The sequence below is a fragment of the Mus musculus genome, chromosome 6 (genome assembly GCF_000001635.26).
Source record: "Mus musculus strain C57BL/6J chromosome 6, GRCm38.p6 C57BL/6J".
Taxonomy (NCBI): domain Eukaryota; kingdom Metazoa; phylum Chordata; class Mammalia; order Rodentia; family Muridae; genus Mus; species Mus musculus.
Genome location: NC_000072.6, coordinates 56,566,775 through 56,585,300, shown reverse-complemented (window position 1 = coordinate 56,585,300; position 18,526 = coordinate 56,566,775). Strand labels below are relative to the sequence as shown.

Below are 18,526 nucleotides of genomic sequence, written 5' to 3'. Positions count from 1 at the left end.
ATTGGGTAGTTTCAATGAGACGCAAACTTTTGCGAATGTTAGAGAATGTTACAACGATAAGAATTTGGTAAGACAAAAGGAAAATTAGTCAGCTGATAGGCTGGTGAACAGATGCTTAGCAACTTCACGTTCGTCCAGTTGGTCACCAATCAGCTTGTCTCGTCCCTTTCTACTGTATCCTGGTGATGAGCAGGAAGTGTGCTGTGTCCCCTCGAGCCATGGCCTGTGGGGAGTCACTGCCCATCCCATTTGTTCTTGGACTTTGGGGGTACTAGAGTGCATGATTGATTTCCCTGTATCCACGTTACAGTTACATAAAATCTCTACAAGACGGTGAGAGAATGGCATCATCTCAGTTACTTTTCTAGTGCTGTAAAGGGATCCCATGACCAATACAGCTTATCAAAAAAGGCTTGCTTACTGTCTCAGAAAGTGAGTCTAGGATGGTGGGGAATGCAATAGCAGGCAGACGGGCATGGCACTGAAGCAGTAGCTGAGAGCTTACATCTGATTCACAATTAGGAAGCAGGGAGTGGTGGGGGATAGGCTTTTGAAACCTCAAAGCCCACCCCACAGTGACATACCTCTTCCAGCAAGGCCACGCTTTATGATCCTTCCTTAAAAAATCCACCAATTAGAAAAAGAACATTTAAACATTTAAAGATTTAAAGAACATTTAAACATTTAAAGAACATCATCTCCCTGGGGCCTCCAGTCTTTTGAAGGTTAGGTGCATCATCTCTGAATGAACACAGACCTGGAAGTCCTCTACTGTATGTGTGTTGGGGGCCTCATATCAGCTGGTATATGCTGTCTGTTTGGTGTTCTAGTGTTTGAGAGATCTCGGGGGTCGAGATTAATTGAGACTGCTTGTCCTCCTACGGCCTTGCCCTCCTCCTCAGCTTCCTTCAGCCTTCCCTAGTCCAACCACAGGGGTCAGCAGTTTCTGTTCATTGGTTGGGTGCAAATATCTGCATCTGACTCTTTCAGCTGCTTGTTGGGTTTTTCGGAGGGCAGTTATGATAGATTCCTTTTTGTGAGTGCTCCATAGCCTCAGTAATAGTGTCAGGCCTTGGGACCTTCCCTTGAGCTGGATCCCACTTTGGGTCTGTCACTCGACCTTCTTTTCCTCAGGCCTGTAATTCTTTCAGAGAGGAACAATTATGGGTCAGAGATGTGACTGTGGGGTGGCAACCCCATCCCCAGCTACAAGTTTTAAATCCCATAAAATTGCTATAATACATACTAACTTCAGAAACATGTCTGTTGGAATGTATTCACTTTAGAATTTCTTTCTTAACTTTCCTAACTGTACACCTAGAAAGTTTGTTGTGGGAAAGGAAGACCATGTGTTAGGTCTGCTGAAAGCCATGTTTAATTTCTAATGCTTATGACATCGTGGCCTTGGTTGGAAGCTTAATTATGTTATTTATACTCCTTAAGGTTGCTTGTCCTTTGTCCCTAGAGGAGTTGCAGGTGTGGCTGCTGTGTCACATGGGTGTCAGTAGGTGGCAGAGAGGAGAGAGGTTATGTCTATGCTCAGTGTTCTGATCTGTGAACCTCTGAATGATAGGTAGTTTAACATATCCTGAAAGAAGCGAGCCTGAGATGACCACCAGTGCAGCACCAGGCAGGCCTGCACTGTCTCCCAGGATGGGGAACAAGCTGAAGATTAGAAGAACCCTTCCTAGGACCACAGGCCCCAGGCTGAAGTGAACCCATGATGGACAACTCTCACAAAGGACCACTTGAGTGGGCCAAGTGAGAAACAAGCTGGAGATGACCACTAGAACACCATCATGGGGCCCAGACAGGGAACTCACCTAAGATGACCACCAGTTGAGTGTTGCATAGGCCTAGGGGAGCAGACCATGCCTGATATGACCCCTGTCTGGTACCATAATGCACGAGGGCATAGCACTCCAGAGATCACTCCTGAGACAACCTTACACAGTCAGAGACCCTAGGTGCCACTGAAAGAAGCAAGTGGTGGAGAAATGGAAGAGAAAGAGAAGCAGAAGTGCGTGGGAAGAATGAAGAGAGGCAGAACCAAGACTGGAGGGTAGTGAGGGACAGCCGGATATGAGCAACTAGCAAGGCCACCAAGGACCATGGTGGGGTCCTGGCCTGTGCTGTCACAGGGATCATGCCTGGGTTCATGGCCTTGCAGCAGCAGGCAGCTGTTCCTGGTCTAAACTGTCACCCAGGGACATGTTCATGTCTGAGAACTGTGTAAGACTTGCCTCACCCCTCACCGGGGCATTGTGGGAAAACTGGCCTTGGAGACATGAGAGCAGGAGAGCTGACCTTTTCCCTAGCCAGCTACAGAACTTGAGAGTGGCCCTGTACATTTTGGGAGTTGCAGGTGTGCTGGCAATGAAGGCACAAGCATGGGAGAGCTGGACATACCAGTTGTCTCCCATGCGGTGGCACGGGTGAGGAAGAGATACCTTCCTCCCCACACTGCCTCTCACCATCTGTAACAAGTGGGACACCTGGCCCTGGGCTCATAAGAGCAGAACTGGCCCTGCCCCTCATCAGCTGCAGCGCTTGGGAGAGTGGACCCTGCACCTTGCCAGGCAGCACAGTAGCTGACCCTGGTGGCTGAGGTGTAGGCAAGCCAGCCCCAAGTGTGAGTGTGGGAGAGCTGGCCCTCAAACTTGTCTGGTGTGGAGTGACATGGTGAAGAGGAGATGACCCTCCCCTCCCCACTTATTCTTTGCCACCTAAGGCAGGCAGGAGAGCAGAACTGGCCAGAGGTTATCAAATCAGGAGAGCTATCCCTGCTCTTCGCCTGCTGCAGCACTCAGAGCCGACCCTGCTGTTGGGGTTGTGGGTGAGCCAGTCCCAAGGATGTGAGCATGAGAGAGCCAGCCTTGCTTCTTGTCTGCTGTGCGGTGGACAGAGGTCCCCTCTCCTACCCTTTTGCCTTCGCCACAGGCAGCAGGCAGGAGAGCTGACACGTTTGCATTCATGAATGCCAGACAACAGTCCCTGTCCCTCACCTGCTGTGCCATTGAGAAGAGCAGGGCCCTACACCTCACAGCCCTGGTTGTGGGAGATACTGATGAGTCATCCCTGAGGCTTCAAGAAGAGGAGAGCCATTAGGCTCATCAGCTCAGATATGTCTCAGGCCCAGATCCAGGGCTTTGAATTGGCCCACCCCACCATCTCCTCCACTGAGCACATGAATAGCACATGAAGTGGCCTCTCCTACAGATCCAAAACTACATCAGGATATCGAGAGGATTCCCAGTGAGGATCCAGTATTGATAGAGAAGTATTGGTAGCAGAAGCCAGAGGCCTTATACCATACCAAGGTGTCATTCCAATGAACATCAACAGGCAAAAACGTGTGGCTACAAGGAGGTACTGTGGGACACACTGCAACACACTACAGCTTCCACAATGACATCCTTCTCCTCTGTTGCAGGAAGGTTGCAAGGGTGGAGGGTGGGTATGTGGGTCAGGGGAGATGTGTAGGCATGAGGTACATGATATGAATTCACAAAGAGCCAATAATGAGTAAAAAAAAAAAAACAAAAAAAAAACCCAAAAGCTTGTCTACTTGAAAAACCAGTCCTTCTATCCACCAGGTTATGGCGAAGGAGTTTATATGCAGAGCGTGGCCTGCACTTCCACTCTTCCTCCATACCAGTGCTCTTGTGATGTAGAAATCTGTGTCAGGTGGGAGCCTTTCAGAACTTTGGAGGACACTCCCTTGACTTTCCTCGCCTGTTCCCCTTTCAGAGATGGCTTGCCCACCACCCATTTGGCGACAGCCCTCCTATGTATTATGCAGGCAGACAAAGGTCTGGGTCTGTAACACCAAGGGGACAGATGCCACTTCTGTGAGCACACTGGGTACAAGGGCAAAGAGACTGTAGCGGTCCTGCTGTGAGGGCCTGGAAAGGTGAGAGTTTGGCCGACAGACTAGACAGCTGTTTTGGACACCTGAGAAAGACCACCATGGGGGGTGCTCTGGCTACCACAGCTGCCCACCGACCCTGTATCTTTTCTTTGCCATAGAGACTGGCACTGGGAAGACAGAAGAGTTGAACACCCAGACAGACGCCACAGAAAAACAGCCAGCTGCAGGAGAACAAGGTAAGTAGGCCAATGTTTCCAAGTTCTCCAGATGTCCTTCCTAACGCTGAACTTGAAGCAGCCAAACAGAGTAATGAAAACCAGGGACACATGGATTGGTGGCAGCTGCAGGTGCTGCGGAGCAAAGTCTGGAGTCCTTGTTACGGAGCCTTAGTCTCTGTTCCTTGGTGGTGGGCAAGCCGGATCCTAAGGAAGCTCCCTGCCATCTGCCAGTTCCCAAGCTCCTAGAATCGAGCAGTGTTGCTTTCCCTACAGGTTTTTGGGCCACGAATCAAGGGGCTTTGTGAGATCTCTTTTTGAGAGACTGGTATCTATACATGGTCGGACATCTCAATGTCCTCATGAGCAATTGCATCCTGGTTTCTTGCATGTATTTATTCTCATGCCTCCTTCTCTTCTGGTGAGAAGTGATAACCGGGCCTCCAGCCTGAGAAGACCCACTGTTTACATCAACGTTCACATGCTCCTTATCCATGATGTGCCCTTCTGTGTGTTTCTGCTGCCTTTCTGGGAAGTCACTGCCATGTGTGGGGTCTTGCTGTCATGTGCCTGTCACTCACCAGCCACCTCTGTGGTACTGCTGTAAGCTCAGCTGTGTGTGCTCTGGCCAATGAGGGACAATCGGGTGGGAGATTAGAGGGAAGGGTCTTTGTTTTCCAGAATGTGGTCCTTCATGCTGTGGGCAGAGATGCTTCAGGGAATGTTTGTAGGGGGAATTTGGTGACTCCATTTGGAGCTTGGAGAGAAGGAGTTTGGTTCTATGTGCAAATTAGTCCTAGCTTTAATGGCTCGGGTGAATGCTGTAACAGACTAACTACACTAACTAGCTGTAATCACTAGTGCTATCTGTTTCTCCTTCTGACCCTATCTTGTTGTTGTTGTTGTTTTTGTTGTTTTTTTTTTTTCCTGTAAAACCTCCACTCTTTCAGGCTACTCTGTCAGATGACCTGCATGAATGTTTACTGCAATGTAAAATCAGCGTAGCTGGGTCTCACATAGTTATACTGATATTTATTGAGCATTTACCATGTGCCAAACATTGTCCCAAGCACTATTCACACTGAATTCATTTAGTGCTAACAGCAACCACCTGAAGGATGGTTGGTTCCCCTGAGGAAACAGACAGAGGCCAATGTCATGCATTTCAGAATGCTTGAAAATATTTGTTATCTTTTGATGGCATCCACACATTAATGGGATGAAAATAATGTGGTCTTGGTAGAGGCAGAAGTGACATCAATTAAGCCAAAGAGGGGGAACACACTCACACACACACACACACACACACACACACACACACACACACACACAAACAGGGATGGGGGTGGGGTGGGGTGGGGAGGCAACTTTCTCTTGCCTCTTACCACTCTTATCTGCAAAGGAGAAAAATGCAATGTTATCTTTGTGTCAGGAAATGGCCCGCTGGACCAGCAGCCCTCAGGCCTGGCTCCAGCCACATCCTGAGCTCCCCTTTGTGTTATGAGAACTGTATTATCTGCTTGGTTGTGGGTTAGCCCATCAGGATTGTGAACTACCAAAGGCAGAGAAGAAAGAATCCCCTTTGGCTCTGAGACTGCCTGACCCAGCAGGCAGACTTGTGCTTTTCACTCTGGGCCTCTGGGTACCCTCGGCCTTTTCTCCATTTTTTTTCCCCTCTCATTTCCCCCAGACGGCCGTATCTCTATCCAATTTCCTTAGAAGAAATCCTTTTGAGAAGGCTAGGAGCCCCACATGGCTACCACGGGGAGGTGTCCTCTGCAGCTGCTGGCTCCTGGGTGAGTCTCCTAATGCTTTAGGCTTTTTCCAATTGTGTGGCAGGGCACTGAGAGTGGCCATTTCCAGGGTTCCATATCATGCTGCAGATGTGACCAAGTCCGCCCTATGTGCTTGAGGAGATGAGTAGTGGAGAGGCTTGGTGGAACCTCAGGCTTCCCTCCATAGAAAGGCAACGAAGTTCCGAGGTGCAGTTCTGTCTCCAGGTAGGAGTGAATGGGAAAGGAATTGAAGCTGGTCTCCAACTTGGACCCATCTCTTTCATGCTTATTTGTCTCTCTGGCCTTTATTTCAAAAGGAAAAAGTTGAAAAAAGTATGAATGTGTGGAAGGGTAGTTTGATGAGGGTATTTGAAACATTATGCCATATCAGAAGACATAGTGATGGAGCCAGGGAGGATGTGGACCTGGCTGTATGCAGAACTTACCGCCACCTTAGCGACACTGGCCTAGGGTTCTTTATGTATGATATGGAAATGTTGTGAGGACTAAAAGGCTTTATAGGTAGAAGAGTCTAGCATAGTGTCTAATAAAGAAAGTCCAGGTTTTACTTCTGAAGCAAATGTATTTGACTCTGATGAAAGAAAATGACAACAGAAAGATCCACAGGGGAAAACACATGATAAGTAGTTTACATAAACACAAGAGGCTTTAAGTATAGACTCAGAGATACATGGTCAGTTATCCATTCTTTAATGCATTGTTTGGATGAAGCATAGGAATCATGTAAATACGACTGGACCTGTAATCTGACAGTAGACTGAGGAAATGGTTTGTGCTCACACTGTTCATTTAGATGCTTCTGGGGATGTCCGTGCAGTCTTCCTTCCTTCTTTCCTTCCTTCCTGGTATAAGCAGAATTGTTCTGTCATCAGGGTTACATGACACTATCAGGCAAGAAAGTTAGGGAATTTTTGGTCAACTCTTGCACAGAAAATCTCGGGAAAGTTAGGGTGCTGATTCTTAGGTTGTGTTAGTAACCCCGAGGAACCCCTGGTTTCTATAATCAATTCTGAGGAAGAAGAATCCCAGTTCCTATGACTTGATCAAAGAATTCATAGTGAGAGACAGGAGACTGGGAGACAGAGAGCTGCTTATGGTACCTTTAACCATGAGAACACACAGTGAGAGACAAACCAGGAAGACGAAAGAGACTGCTTCAGTCAACAGCATCAATTTCTGAGCCCCAAACAGAATCATAGGACAAACCTCAACAGGCAGCAATTGCCGATGAAGAAAATCTCAGAGGGAACTGACTCTTCCCACATCATTTAATTCTCATCGAACCAATGCCATTTTTTACTCTTTTCTGATTTGTATTCTTTCAGAAATGTGTCTTATATCTCTGTATTCTGTACATCTATATTGACCTGTGATCTGCTTGGGTTGCCAAGTGTTTGAATCAGTTCTGTAAGATGCCCATTGCAGTGTGTATTTTAGTCTGTTCCATAAGGGTGTGCAGAGTGCTGATTTATGTATGTAAACTTAGGCATGTAAACCCTATTGCTTTGAAGGATGGCCCTGAGACCATAAGGAAGACAAAGGGAAGCAACTCAAAGTCTACTTTCACAGATTGTTTCTGCTGACTTGAGAGGCATTGTGAAAGAAAGTTGGTTCACAAATGTATGTGCAAGCACGTATCACAATGGGAGGGGTACATCCTGGTAACTTACATACCTGACAAACACATCTCTGTGCTAAACCTTTGAGACTCCCACCTGCTGCCAACCATAACTACTTTCTTTTGTCATGATAATACACTCCCTGATTCTCTGGAAAAGTTTTTTGGGCAGAAGTGTAATCAACATCTGGAGGAATTTGCTTGTGACTCTGAGATCTCAGTCATCTTGTCAGTATAGACACTCTGATTTCCCCACACAGTAAGAATTTGTAATTCATGATCGTAATTTCAAACTTCAATCACATAAGTCGGCAGTCTGTTGCTTTTAGTACTAGCTTACCTTCTATGGTGAACTCTCACACCTAATATTTTGTTAGTCACTGACACACGATGTCACATGGTGTTGATGTGGCAGCCGAATGTTTCCATTAGGTAGTGATGTAATGGGGAAGAATGAGAGATGCCCCTACCCCCGGAAAACAGGAATCTGATGTGTCCAGATGACAAATGTGTTAACCATGGACAGTCTTATCCTGAGGCATGGAGGATGGTTAGAACATGTCTGTCATGGAACTCTAACACACTCATTTTCTGTATGTCTTCCTTGTTTTCTTTCTCACAAAGCTAGGGATTTAATCTGAGGTCTTGTAAAGGCCAGGCAAGCATTTCACTACTTATTCTTAGACCCTACATGTGTCTTTAAACCAAATGCCAGAAACAGAATATTCATATATTCATTCATTCAGCAAGTATTTATTTACCACCTACATAGGGCTATGGCTCTTTTTACACATCTGATATACAACAATGGACAAAATAATTATAAACACTGAGAAACTTACATTCTCTAGTGAGAACGCATGTTGATCTGGCTTAGGATGGATTAGTTTAATATTTAGTTTACATTATAAAACGTTTAAAGATAAAAGCCAATACTCATATGGAATGGAAGTAGGGTGGGGGAAACGCTGGGGTGGTAGGGTTTAAATGAATCCGGCAATGGGAAGACAAAAGAAAGAAGAAGGAGGTTTGGGGTGGGGCACCAAAACTAAGGGTATAAAAAGAAGACATATACTACTACTCTATAAGCTAATTAAGAATAATACTTGAGAGTGGTGAGATTGTTCAGCAGGTAACAGTTGCCACACAGATATGTGCAGGTCTGACAATCTGAGTTCAATTCCTAGATCCCGCTGTAGAGGGAGAGAACTGAGTCCTGAAAGTTGTCCTCTGATCTATTGAAAAGAGTGTGTTACAAAATACTATCCATGGTTGGATAATGCCAGTATCAGAAGCCATGGTTGATCAAGTGAACATGTTGGTGTCGGAGGTGAGGTATTTCCCTTCCTATGATTTGTTGGTTAGAAAGACGCCAGACGGTCTTCATACTATTGCTATTGACACGAAGATAAGATCTTATTGCAGAAGACACTATTGTTCCAGGACCTAGAGAAATCAAGCCAGAGATGACCTATAAACTCCCTCCCTTCTGGCTACCATACATAGTGGCAGAGCTTCTATGCAGGCTGTGGGAATAGAAAAGTCATCAATAATCTTATATACCTATGACTCCTGAAAGCTACATTCCAATGTGCTAGGCAAGATATTGCAAAGGTATCACGAATGTTATGGAGCAACCAATCACACTCTCTGACAGGATTTGAGGAAGAAATGCATGCCTGGCACGTCAAACAAATCTGCTGAAAAGTTCATGCCTGGGAGGTCACAGATGCTAGAATGAAGCTTACCACTTTTATTTTGCTATTTGACATGTAATCAAAATGCCTTCGAAATACTTATGTTTATGCCTATAGACAAATTTTCCCTCAGTCTTGATTAGAGAAACCTCTCTTGGCAATGAATGATAGTGAATGGAGATAACTCGAGCTCAAGGGGCTGAGAAAGAGAGAGAGAGAGAGAGAGAGAGAGAGAGAGAGGGAGCTCAGCCCTAAACAGGACAGTTGGATCACTACTTCTAAGGCTCAAGGAACATTGAAGAAGAGTGGATGGGAGCAATATAAAAGATACATGTTAGAATTGTAAGACTGGGGAGCACTGTCTTCTAGACATCACAAACTCAGAGCAACTGCAGTTGCCTTTACTGGGAGAGGACATGACTGAGCCTGCGAATAGACTGTCATGAGGATGGAAGAGGGGCTTGTGACAGATGCTGGGAAGGTGTACTTACGGTCTTTAATTGTATACCCACTGGTAGGGCCAAGATGTATATAGCCCTGGATAAACTCGGAAAGATATAACATAAAGCAAAAAGATGTGATCATGGGAAAGGGACTTGTAGAGAGTAGAGAGGAGTGAGAGTTTATGGGATGGAAGGGAGAGAAGAGAGGGTTTGGAGCAAGAGTGATCAGAATACATTAGCTACATGGATACAATTGTGAAAGAATAAATTTTACTTAGAGCAAAACCAATATAAGAAGTAATTTAGGTCTCCCTAAGTGGATATATATGTATATATATATATATATATATACTTGATTATGGTAGGACATGTGTTAGTTAATTTTCTGCCACCTTTTCTGTCACTGTGACCAAATATGCCACAGGAGCAGCTTCAGGGAAAAAGGGTTTATTTTGACCTATAGTTTTTGAGGCATTTCAATTCACCAAGGTAGCAGGCTTGTGGCTGAGTTTCATCAGGACAAGTCCAGAAGAAGGGAAATCAGGCTGCAGTCAGAGGTGAGTTTAACCTTCAAGGGCTCCTCTTGGAACCAGTGAAGCCAGTTAGAGAGCCACAAGCTGGGAACCAATTGTTTAAAACACAAAACAGAAGCCTGTAGAGGATATTTGAGATTCAAGCCAAAACAATACATCAAAAAAGAAATCAAACTATAGTTAATGTTTCTGTGTGGGAAGCCACCAGAGCCCAGCCTGTTTGTGTTTATAGGAATTAGGACAAGCTTGAACTCTCTGGCTCTCAGAATCCAAGTTAGCTACAGTTCTAGCACCTAACTGTAGATACCAATACCACCCGGATTTCATTCCTCCCTCCTTCCCTCCTGTTTCCTTTCCTTTTAAAAAATTTGCAATTTAAATATTTGTAAAGCTCTAAGCAGGTAAACACACACAGAGGAGAGGGTGGGGGAGAGAGAGAGAGAGAGAGAGAGCCTACTGTCTGTCTGCCACATTTGATCCAGGGAGGCTGGACGATAACTACAGACAAAGTTTTTCTTCCTGGCTTACTTTACTTTCCCACTTTCCAGGTAACTTTTTCTCACCTTTCTGTTTTCCTTAAATGCATTTTAAAAATAGTTGAAATTACTGCAGCTTATTTTATAGTTTGTTCTTTTTCCCTTCACTTTTTGTTCTGACATTTGCTTCCAAATACCAGCATTCCTATTACTGCCACCATCATCAGAAACCACACCCAGTGTAGAAAAGTGTACTGGTAATTAAGGAATACATTTGCTATCTGGTTTAAGATGAATCACTAACTTGGAAGAAAGTTTTAGATCAATTTAGTTGCCAGTGAACAACTGATACAGGAGAATGTATCTGTTAGAAGGCATTCTGGCAAGTACCAAAGTCTACTCTGTGTCAGCAATCCCCCTTTGACTACCTGTTCACCTTTGCTCTTTGGTTTCCAGCCTCCTGGTGCCCTTGACAATTCTGTTGCCAAGGTTGCCACTGAAGCGAGTTATCCTCTCCAGAGGGTTCTGCACCACACTGAGAAAATCGCACTGTAAAATCCCCCTTCTTTGTAACTGTTGGCTTGAAATGAGATCCAGGTGTTGTTCAGCACAGAGCATGGCACAAGGGGCCTGACAGAGGCTGGACATTCAAGAAACGGAGCTCCCTCCCCTGGGACTGAGTGCAAATGTTTACAGGTTTTATCCACAAGGGACCACACAGGTTTCAACCTTGGATGCTCCAATCCCCTGCTCTCCAGATTGTTGACACATATCTTTGGAGGCTTTCCCTGATTTATGAAAGGTTATAGACTGACCCTCTCTCTGCTGATTTCTTTGCCCTTTTACAATCTGGCACTTTTGTGTACACACACACACACACACACACACACACACACACACACACACACACACATTTTCTAGTTACAAAAGGAAAAGTGCATGTCATAAGATGATGCACTATACAGCCACTAAATTAATTACACTTCCGGCTTTCCTTCTAAGGTCAAGGCTATAATGCAGCGTTAAAGCTCTTTATATGATTCAACAGTAATAGGCCACATAGAAAAGACTTTTTTTGTTTATTAAACAAGAAAAAGTAGAGCTCAATTTATGTTCAGATGTATATTAGGTGTTTTGGTTCTGGTAGTCTGGATTTAAAATTCAAAGTTTAAACTCTGGCTTGGGGTAAGATTATTTTCTCAGCTCTTAGGTTAAGCCACCACTCCACCTGGTAAGTTAAAGTCAAATTCAGTCAACAGGGTGGAAAGGATAGGGTTTCAAAGGATGTGTTTACAAAACATTTTCCTCCAACACTAATTTCCCAGAACAACTTGTGGTTTCCTGGGAGTGATATGACTAATTTCTGGTTATTGGAATGTGGTGGTAGGGGACATGATTCTTTCATACCTACACCTTAAAATCCTTCCACATGGCCCATCACCTCTTTTGGCTTCCTTCTTCTACAAGCTAGCTGTAGAGGACCCAGGGAAGGATTCCCAGGCCCTCTTAACTGCTTGGCATAGAGGTTATAGAGGTCAGCTGAGCACACTAACAAAGGGGTTGAAAGTGGAGGTCTTCAATAGATGCTAGAACTTTTCCTTTTGATTCCCAGGAACCACAGTGTCTGAATCGTCTCCAGGAGGTTGGCAGTGGGAAGAGTTTATGGAGTTTGTCTACTCTAAGCCCTTGAACAAGCCAGGAATCAGGTGGGGAAACCCTTTGCATTAGATCAGGGGAGGAAGTGCCAGGTACCCACAACAATAGCTTTGCCTTCCTGGGCATCCAACTACTTTCGCATTAGCTTCTACTTCTCATTAAAAGCATCTTCTGCCTCCTACTCCTGAGAGAGAGCATAAGTTGCAAATATTCTTCAGCTTTTTCTAAGATGCTGTAGGGCTTCATGGAACAATGGAAGGAGCTTTTTATTTATTCAGAAAAAAAATTGCTCTGAATGCTGAAGGGTCATTGCTGTATTTTAGGCAGAGAAAGGACATTACTAACGTTTTTTTTTTTTTATTTAAAAGATGTCCCTGAATACTGGGGTGGTTAATGATTTGGAGTAGGAAGGCCAGCTGACTGGGTAGATAGAAGTTATTGTCACAGTGTCTGTAAGAGACAGTGGTAGCCTGGACCCAGGGAAGAACACAGGAAGGGTACTGAGAGATATCAGGTGCTCTTAGAGTGAGGTTCTGACAGGACTTCATGGATGCTCTAAGAGAACATTGTCTGAAGTGGACAGCAGGGTGGATGGGAATGGCACTATTGGAGCTCAGAATGTGGCTTTGATGCTGTTCTGAGAGTATTATGAACAGAGACCGAGAGCAGGCTCATAAAGAGCCATTGTGTGCAACCCTTAATCTGGAGTCTAATCACTGAGCTCTGAGTTTGTCCCAAAGTTGGGCTGCTTTCCAAGGGAAGAAGGGCCCCCTTTCTAGCTATCCAGACTGGCCCAGCAGAGACTCTTTGCCATGCTGAGTTTGGCTCAAAGAATGCCCTGGAACTCCATCCAGTCAGGTGTAAGATTCTCCTCTCCAGGGACAGCTTGGTAAAAGGTGGTAATGGTGGGGCTGATGATAGAAAGTATATGAAAGATTTCTCCCTACTTTGTATTCCAAATGAACTCTGGAGGAGGAATGGGAAGAAAGGGAGTTCTAACTGCAGGATTGGGTTCAAGGTATCAGCTGCTCATGAAGATCGGTGTGTGAGAGTCAACAGGAGGGCACTGCTCAGAACACACTGATTGGAGTGGAAGATACTGATTCCCCAGTCAATACCAACAGCAAAGGCATTGCTCATGGGGTAGAAGAAACCAGGGAACAAGCTGAGCTCTGCAAGTCCAGAGAATAGTTTCTAAATGCTGTGTAGTGCTTTGTCTTTTTCTAGAAAAATAAAAATTAAAAACCCACGAGCAACCCAAGTATGATAGTGCGGATCTGTAAATCCCAGTGTTTAGGAAGGTGAGGCAGGAGGATTGTCATGATTTCAAGATGAGCTTGGTCTTTTTTCTTTTCTTTTTAATGTTAGTCTTAAACTTGCAATCTTCCTGCCTCAGCTTTCCAAAGGCCGAGATTACAGGTGTACACCACCACTTCCAACTTTTGAGTTCTTTATATATTTTTCATTCGTTAATTAACATATTTACTTTACACCCAGATTACAGTTTCTCTTTCCTCTTCCCCTCCCAGTCTGTACTACTCCCCTCCCCTATCCCTCACCCTTTTGTCCTCACAGAAGGGGACAGCCTTAGAATATCAAGTTGATGCAGGAGAAGTTGCATTTTCTCCATTGAGCCAAGACAAGGCAGCTCAGTTAGAGAAAAGGCTCTAAAGCCAGGCTACAGAGTCTGTGAGAAAATCGAGAGAGAACTGAGTTCTTTATACTTTTTTAATGTGCCAAACCATTTAAAAATGTAATATCCACCTTTAACTCGCAGGGTTTCTAGCAACAGAGAAGGGTAGACCTGGCTTTCAGATGTCATCTGATGACACCTGCTCCAACTATAAGAAGAGAGGACCACTGTGTTTGCTTGGTTGCCTTGGCTTGGTTTCCTTGCTGTATTGCATTTCTCGACAGAGCACGTGGGGTAGAGCAAGTACAATCTATGCTTCTTTTGCTCTCAGACCCAAACTCATTCTTTCCTGAATTATGTAACGCTAGCATTGAGCTCTGTCTGGTTTAGCTGGTGTGAGAGCTCTGCACAGAGAAGGCTGCTTTAGGACTGAGACAATGAATTTAGTAATTCTGTAGGTGTGCTATATCTAAAACCAGGGAGAGAGAGTGAGAGAGAGAGAGAGAAAACGATTCTGGGGAGAAAGAGTTTTTAAACAGTTCTAATTGTTCAGGTAAGTTATTTTTACCACACTTAGGGGATAGAGAAATGATCACATTGTTATTATTTTTGATAGATTATATTTCAAGAAGCTTTGTCTGTTAAGTGTGATTAAATATAATTTTAATTTCACTCACTCAGGGAAAAATTTCCATCACACTAGGCTTTCTTTTTCTAGATAATTTACTATGGGAGATGCTAACTCAGGTGTCCAGGCTCTTCACTTCAGCACCTTCCCTGGCAGAAAAGAAGACAAATGGTTCATTTAAAAGTTTGAAGTGCAGAAAATGAGAGTGATTAGAAACTTTAAGTGGTTGCTATGTAAAACACACACACACACACACACATACACATACACACACACACTATATACACACACACACATAGAGTGTGTGTATATGTATATATCTACATATACTATATATAATGTTATATGTAAAATCCTCTCATAAAATTAGTGGCTGCAATAATAAGCAGACATGTTATTGTCATGTATAAGAATTTTTCTCAGTGTTTGCTGCGCACGCATGCCCATGCTGTTGCAGGTCTGACATGCTTCCTCACATGATCCTCACTGAAAGAACCAGACAGGGATGTCTGGAGGTTCTGCATATCTTAATTTCACTGATGAAAGAGCTAGTGCACACATTCAGGTCGGTCTGTAAGCTTCTTTCACACTTGCATCTTCTAGACATGACTGTTACACGTAAAGGATTGCGGCTAGGATGCACCAGCAGGGCTTGGATGCAGCCCTGGCTCTGGTGAAGAGATAGAGACTTCTATGAGAAATGAGGTTTGTGGTACCCGTTGTTTTATGATTAATTTATCTTGCCATCAAACGATCACAGTGAGTATGGCTCTAGGATGCCACTAAGAGAACTTGCCATTCAAGTCCCAGCTATGCTGTGACACAACAAACCAATTTCTTTATAAGTACATGGTGAATGAAGAAAGACTATCCAAGGTGTAATTAACCTGGGCTCAAGGGGTTTGTCGGATCCCCGATCTATTGTCTTCTGAAGCCAACTGAAGCTACCTAGCAACACACTTGCCTGACTCTTAATGTTGGCGAGAATTTGCTAATTGTGACAAATTCCTGCTCAGCAAATGAGGTGGACTTAACCTTATCTCTGGGATACCTTGTGTGTGGGAGAGGATCCCCGTGTGGGACTCAGCTCTGGTCTTTGTGGATCTCCAGCATGTGTCTGGCTAAGCGTGATCATTTTTAGATGTTTGGAAAACCCAAGGGACACATGGTGTGGGGACATAAAGGCTTGCGAGTCTTCTGCATCCCAAGTCCTCCTGTGCCTCGGTTTCCTTTTCACTCAGTTGAGACTTAGCTATAGGATCCTCGAGATTTCTTCCACCTTCACAAACACTGGAGTCCGATGCACTTGACAAATTCAAAATTAAAGGAGCTGGGCCAGCGGCTGGATATCGATTGTTTAATTTATGTTGTAAGCTGCACGTTGTAGGGTTTTTGTGTAGAAATGCTCACCCACAAATGAGTTACTTTGGTAATTATCTTCTGGTCAGGGACTGCTGAGAAGTACTACTATCAGGGCTTTGGGCTAGTTCTGGGGACAAATGTGGGAGGAAGTGGGCGTGGCAATCGCGCTACTTCCTTGTTTGGAGTAAACTTGGGCGTCTCAGGACTGAGGTATTGGCGTCTCCATCTCTTGATGTGCTTTGGGGGGAGCTTTCCAGTCTGTCAGAGAAAACATACTTAGAGGAAGCACGACTTCAGTCCCCGCCATTCCCTCGGGGTCCCCCAACCTCCCCCAGCCTCCAGAGAGCGGAGCGCGAAGGGGCGCGGCAGCCCGGGCCAGCCCACAGCCACACGCAGCTTCTCCAGTGCCCCTGCCATCGCAGCTACAGCGGGCTCGGGATGGGGCAGTGGCGGGGGCGCAGGGGCTTCACTAGGAGCCTTGGTTGTTAGCTCCCAGGTCTGGGTGCCTGCAGCCGGCGTGAGCAGCTTGTACCTAGCGCGCGTCTGCAGTGACAGTGCAGCGAAGGGAGGCTGGGCGCGGGCTCAAGCCAGGACCGGGAACGCAGGAGTCATGACGGACACCAGCCACAAGAAAGAGGGCTTCAAGAAATGTAGGAGCGCCACTTTCAGCATCGACGGGTACAGCTTCACCATCGGTGAGAACTTTGCACCCCGGCCGTTCCTGGCGTTCTCGCACACGACAGTGGCGGTGACGGTGACAGTGGCAGATTCTAACGGGGAGAGGGTGGGCACGGAAATCTGGGTTGGAGGGTGCTGGCTGGAGGGAGCCGCTGGAAACCGTGACCTGCTGGCGGGGAAGCTGGAGTGTGGCTTGTTCCAGCTACTCTATTGCTTTAGCTGGCATCCTGCTGAAATCGGTTTTCAATTATACCGATTTCCTCGCTGAGGTTTTGTTAAGTCTAGGAGAGAATGGATGAGTAGAGACGAATGGAGACAGATTGAGGAGATAAGAAGAGGAGTCAGAAAGGACCGAAGGAAGTAGACAGACACAGAGACAAAGAGTAACTGATATCTAGGCACAGACCACCAAGTTAGAAGTTCAGAGACTGGGATAGGAAGACAAAAGCTGAGAGGAGAGGAGAGAGCTCCAGGGAGACAGACCTAAGGCAAGGTCCGTTTAGAGTCCCTAGCTCCTAGAGGCAAGATTCAGGCAGGCAGGGAGGGAATATGTATCTTGCCACTGGAAAGTTAAAAAAAAAAAAAAAAACAAGCAAACAAAAAACAAAAGCAAAAAATCCCAACCCGGGTATGTTGTTATTTCTGCTCTTCTTCTGCTCCAAACTGTTCACCAGGAGCGAATGGAGGAGAAGGGTCTGGCAGATTTCTGACCACAGAGTTAACTCCCATTTGAAGAGGTCTGACCTCTATAGTTTTACAGAGTTTCTGCTGTTTTGAAATGACTTGTCATGGCCTGGCATCTTCATACTCTTGGGAAATGAGCCCACCTGGGAGATGGAGACAGGCATGGGGGCAGCTTCATTTTGGAATTTTAGCTTTGGCTAGCAGCAGGCCTGAAGCAGTGACACAGGCACTCTTCCCAAGTTCTTATCTGAGAGAGCACTCAAGCGACCATAGCATCCAATCTTAACCCCACAACGTCCTTAAGAATGAGGGTATACCCAAGTTTGCTTTTGGCTGCACCTGCAGGAAAGTGCTGGAGCTATGAAGAGACCAGTGATGAGGGTTACTTGGGCTCCTGACAAAGTGGTCCATGGTTTGTGGAACAGAGTAAATATGTTCCAGATACACTGTATCGCACCTGTCAGACAACTTTCTCCAGATCATTCTTGCAGCCAGGAATGCCATTCCCCTAAGTGAGCATTGAGAAGTCATGCCTACCCTTCATTAGCTTGCTTCCCTCCTCCACTCTCCATCCCACTGGAAAGACATCCTCACTGCAGACCCAGGAGTTCACCCCAGAGCCGGCCGGCCCGGCATCAGATGGTGGTAGCCTGTGAGAAGTCCTCAGGGGACAAGGCTTCTTTACCTTTCACTCTCTAGAGGCAATAGTCTGTGCTCAGAGAAGGTGCTTCAAAATGAACTAAAAGCTCCAAGGTCAAAACTGTCCATCAAAAGGTCATGTGAATTGTAATTTTCTTGACTTCAGTAGAAAAAAAAAACTTTCAAAAGTAAGTTTTAAATTTTATTTGGTAGTTCCCATCAGACCTTGTCCTCCAAAAACGTTTGTCTCCTCAAGATGTAGGATCTTAGTGTGGTCTTCCTCCACCCCCACTCCTTCGCTTCCCATTAGGGGAGATGGGCTGGCAGAGCCCAGTCATTGGTTGTCTAGTGGTCAGAAGGTCCCCAGCGTGCACGGGCCTCTTTGAGATGAGAGCTTTCCGCCCTTCCCGGCTTCTCATCTGTCGTCCTCGTCTGTCAGCAGAGGCTTATTGAATTTTTCTCTATTAAATGATATGATTTAGCACAGTGTCTGCCACATAACAAAAATTCAATAAACAGTAATCGTTGCACTCATGCAAGACATTAAACTAATTTATGAGGAGTTTATGAAGACATGTAGACACAGGACGTATATCC

At 45.4% G+C, this 18,526-nt stretch overlaps 1 protein-coding gene and 1 non-coding gene across 7 annotated transcripts in view; both read left to right on the top strand.

The window, feature by feature from the left end:
- The window catches only part of Pde1c (phosphodiesterase 1C), a 582,713-nt gene that overhangs the window by 67,210 nt on the left and 496,977 nt on the right, over positions 1 to 18,526 (top strand). For 5 of the 6 annotated variants that reach the window (XR_003956167.1, XR_003956169.1, XR_003956168.1 and 2 more), the window contains exon 2: positions 4,030 to 4,107. Coding sequence is in view for 3 of the 6 variants with exons in the window: in XM_006505730.4 (XP_006505793.1) it covers positions 4,030 to 4,107 (78 nt within the window). In the remaining 3 variants the exon portion in view is untranslated. Of the gene's footprint in view, positions 1 to 4,029; positions 4,108 to 15,915; positions 16,624 to 18,526 lie in introns of those variants that run through there. The other variant, XM_006505734.2, reaches the window with a different exon arrangement.
- Gm24709 lies at positions 1,455 to 1,586 on the top strand. The gene has a single exon (XR_003956600.1). It is a non-coding gene; the product is annotated as a small nucleolar RNA SNORA17 (small nucleolar RNA).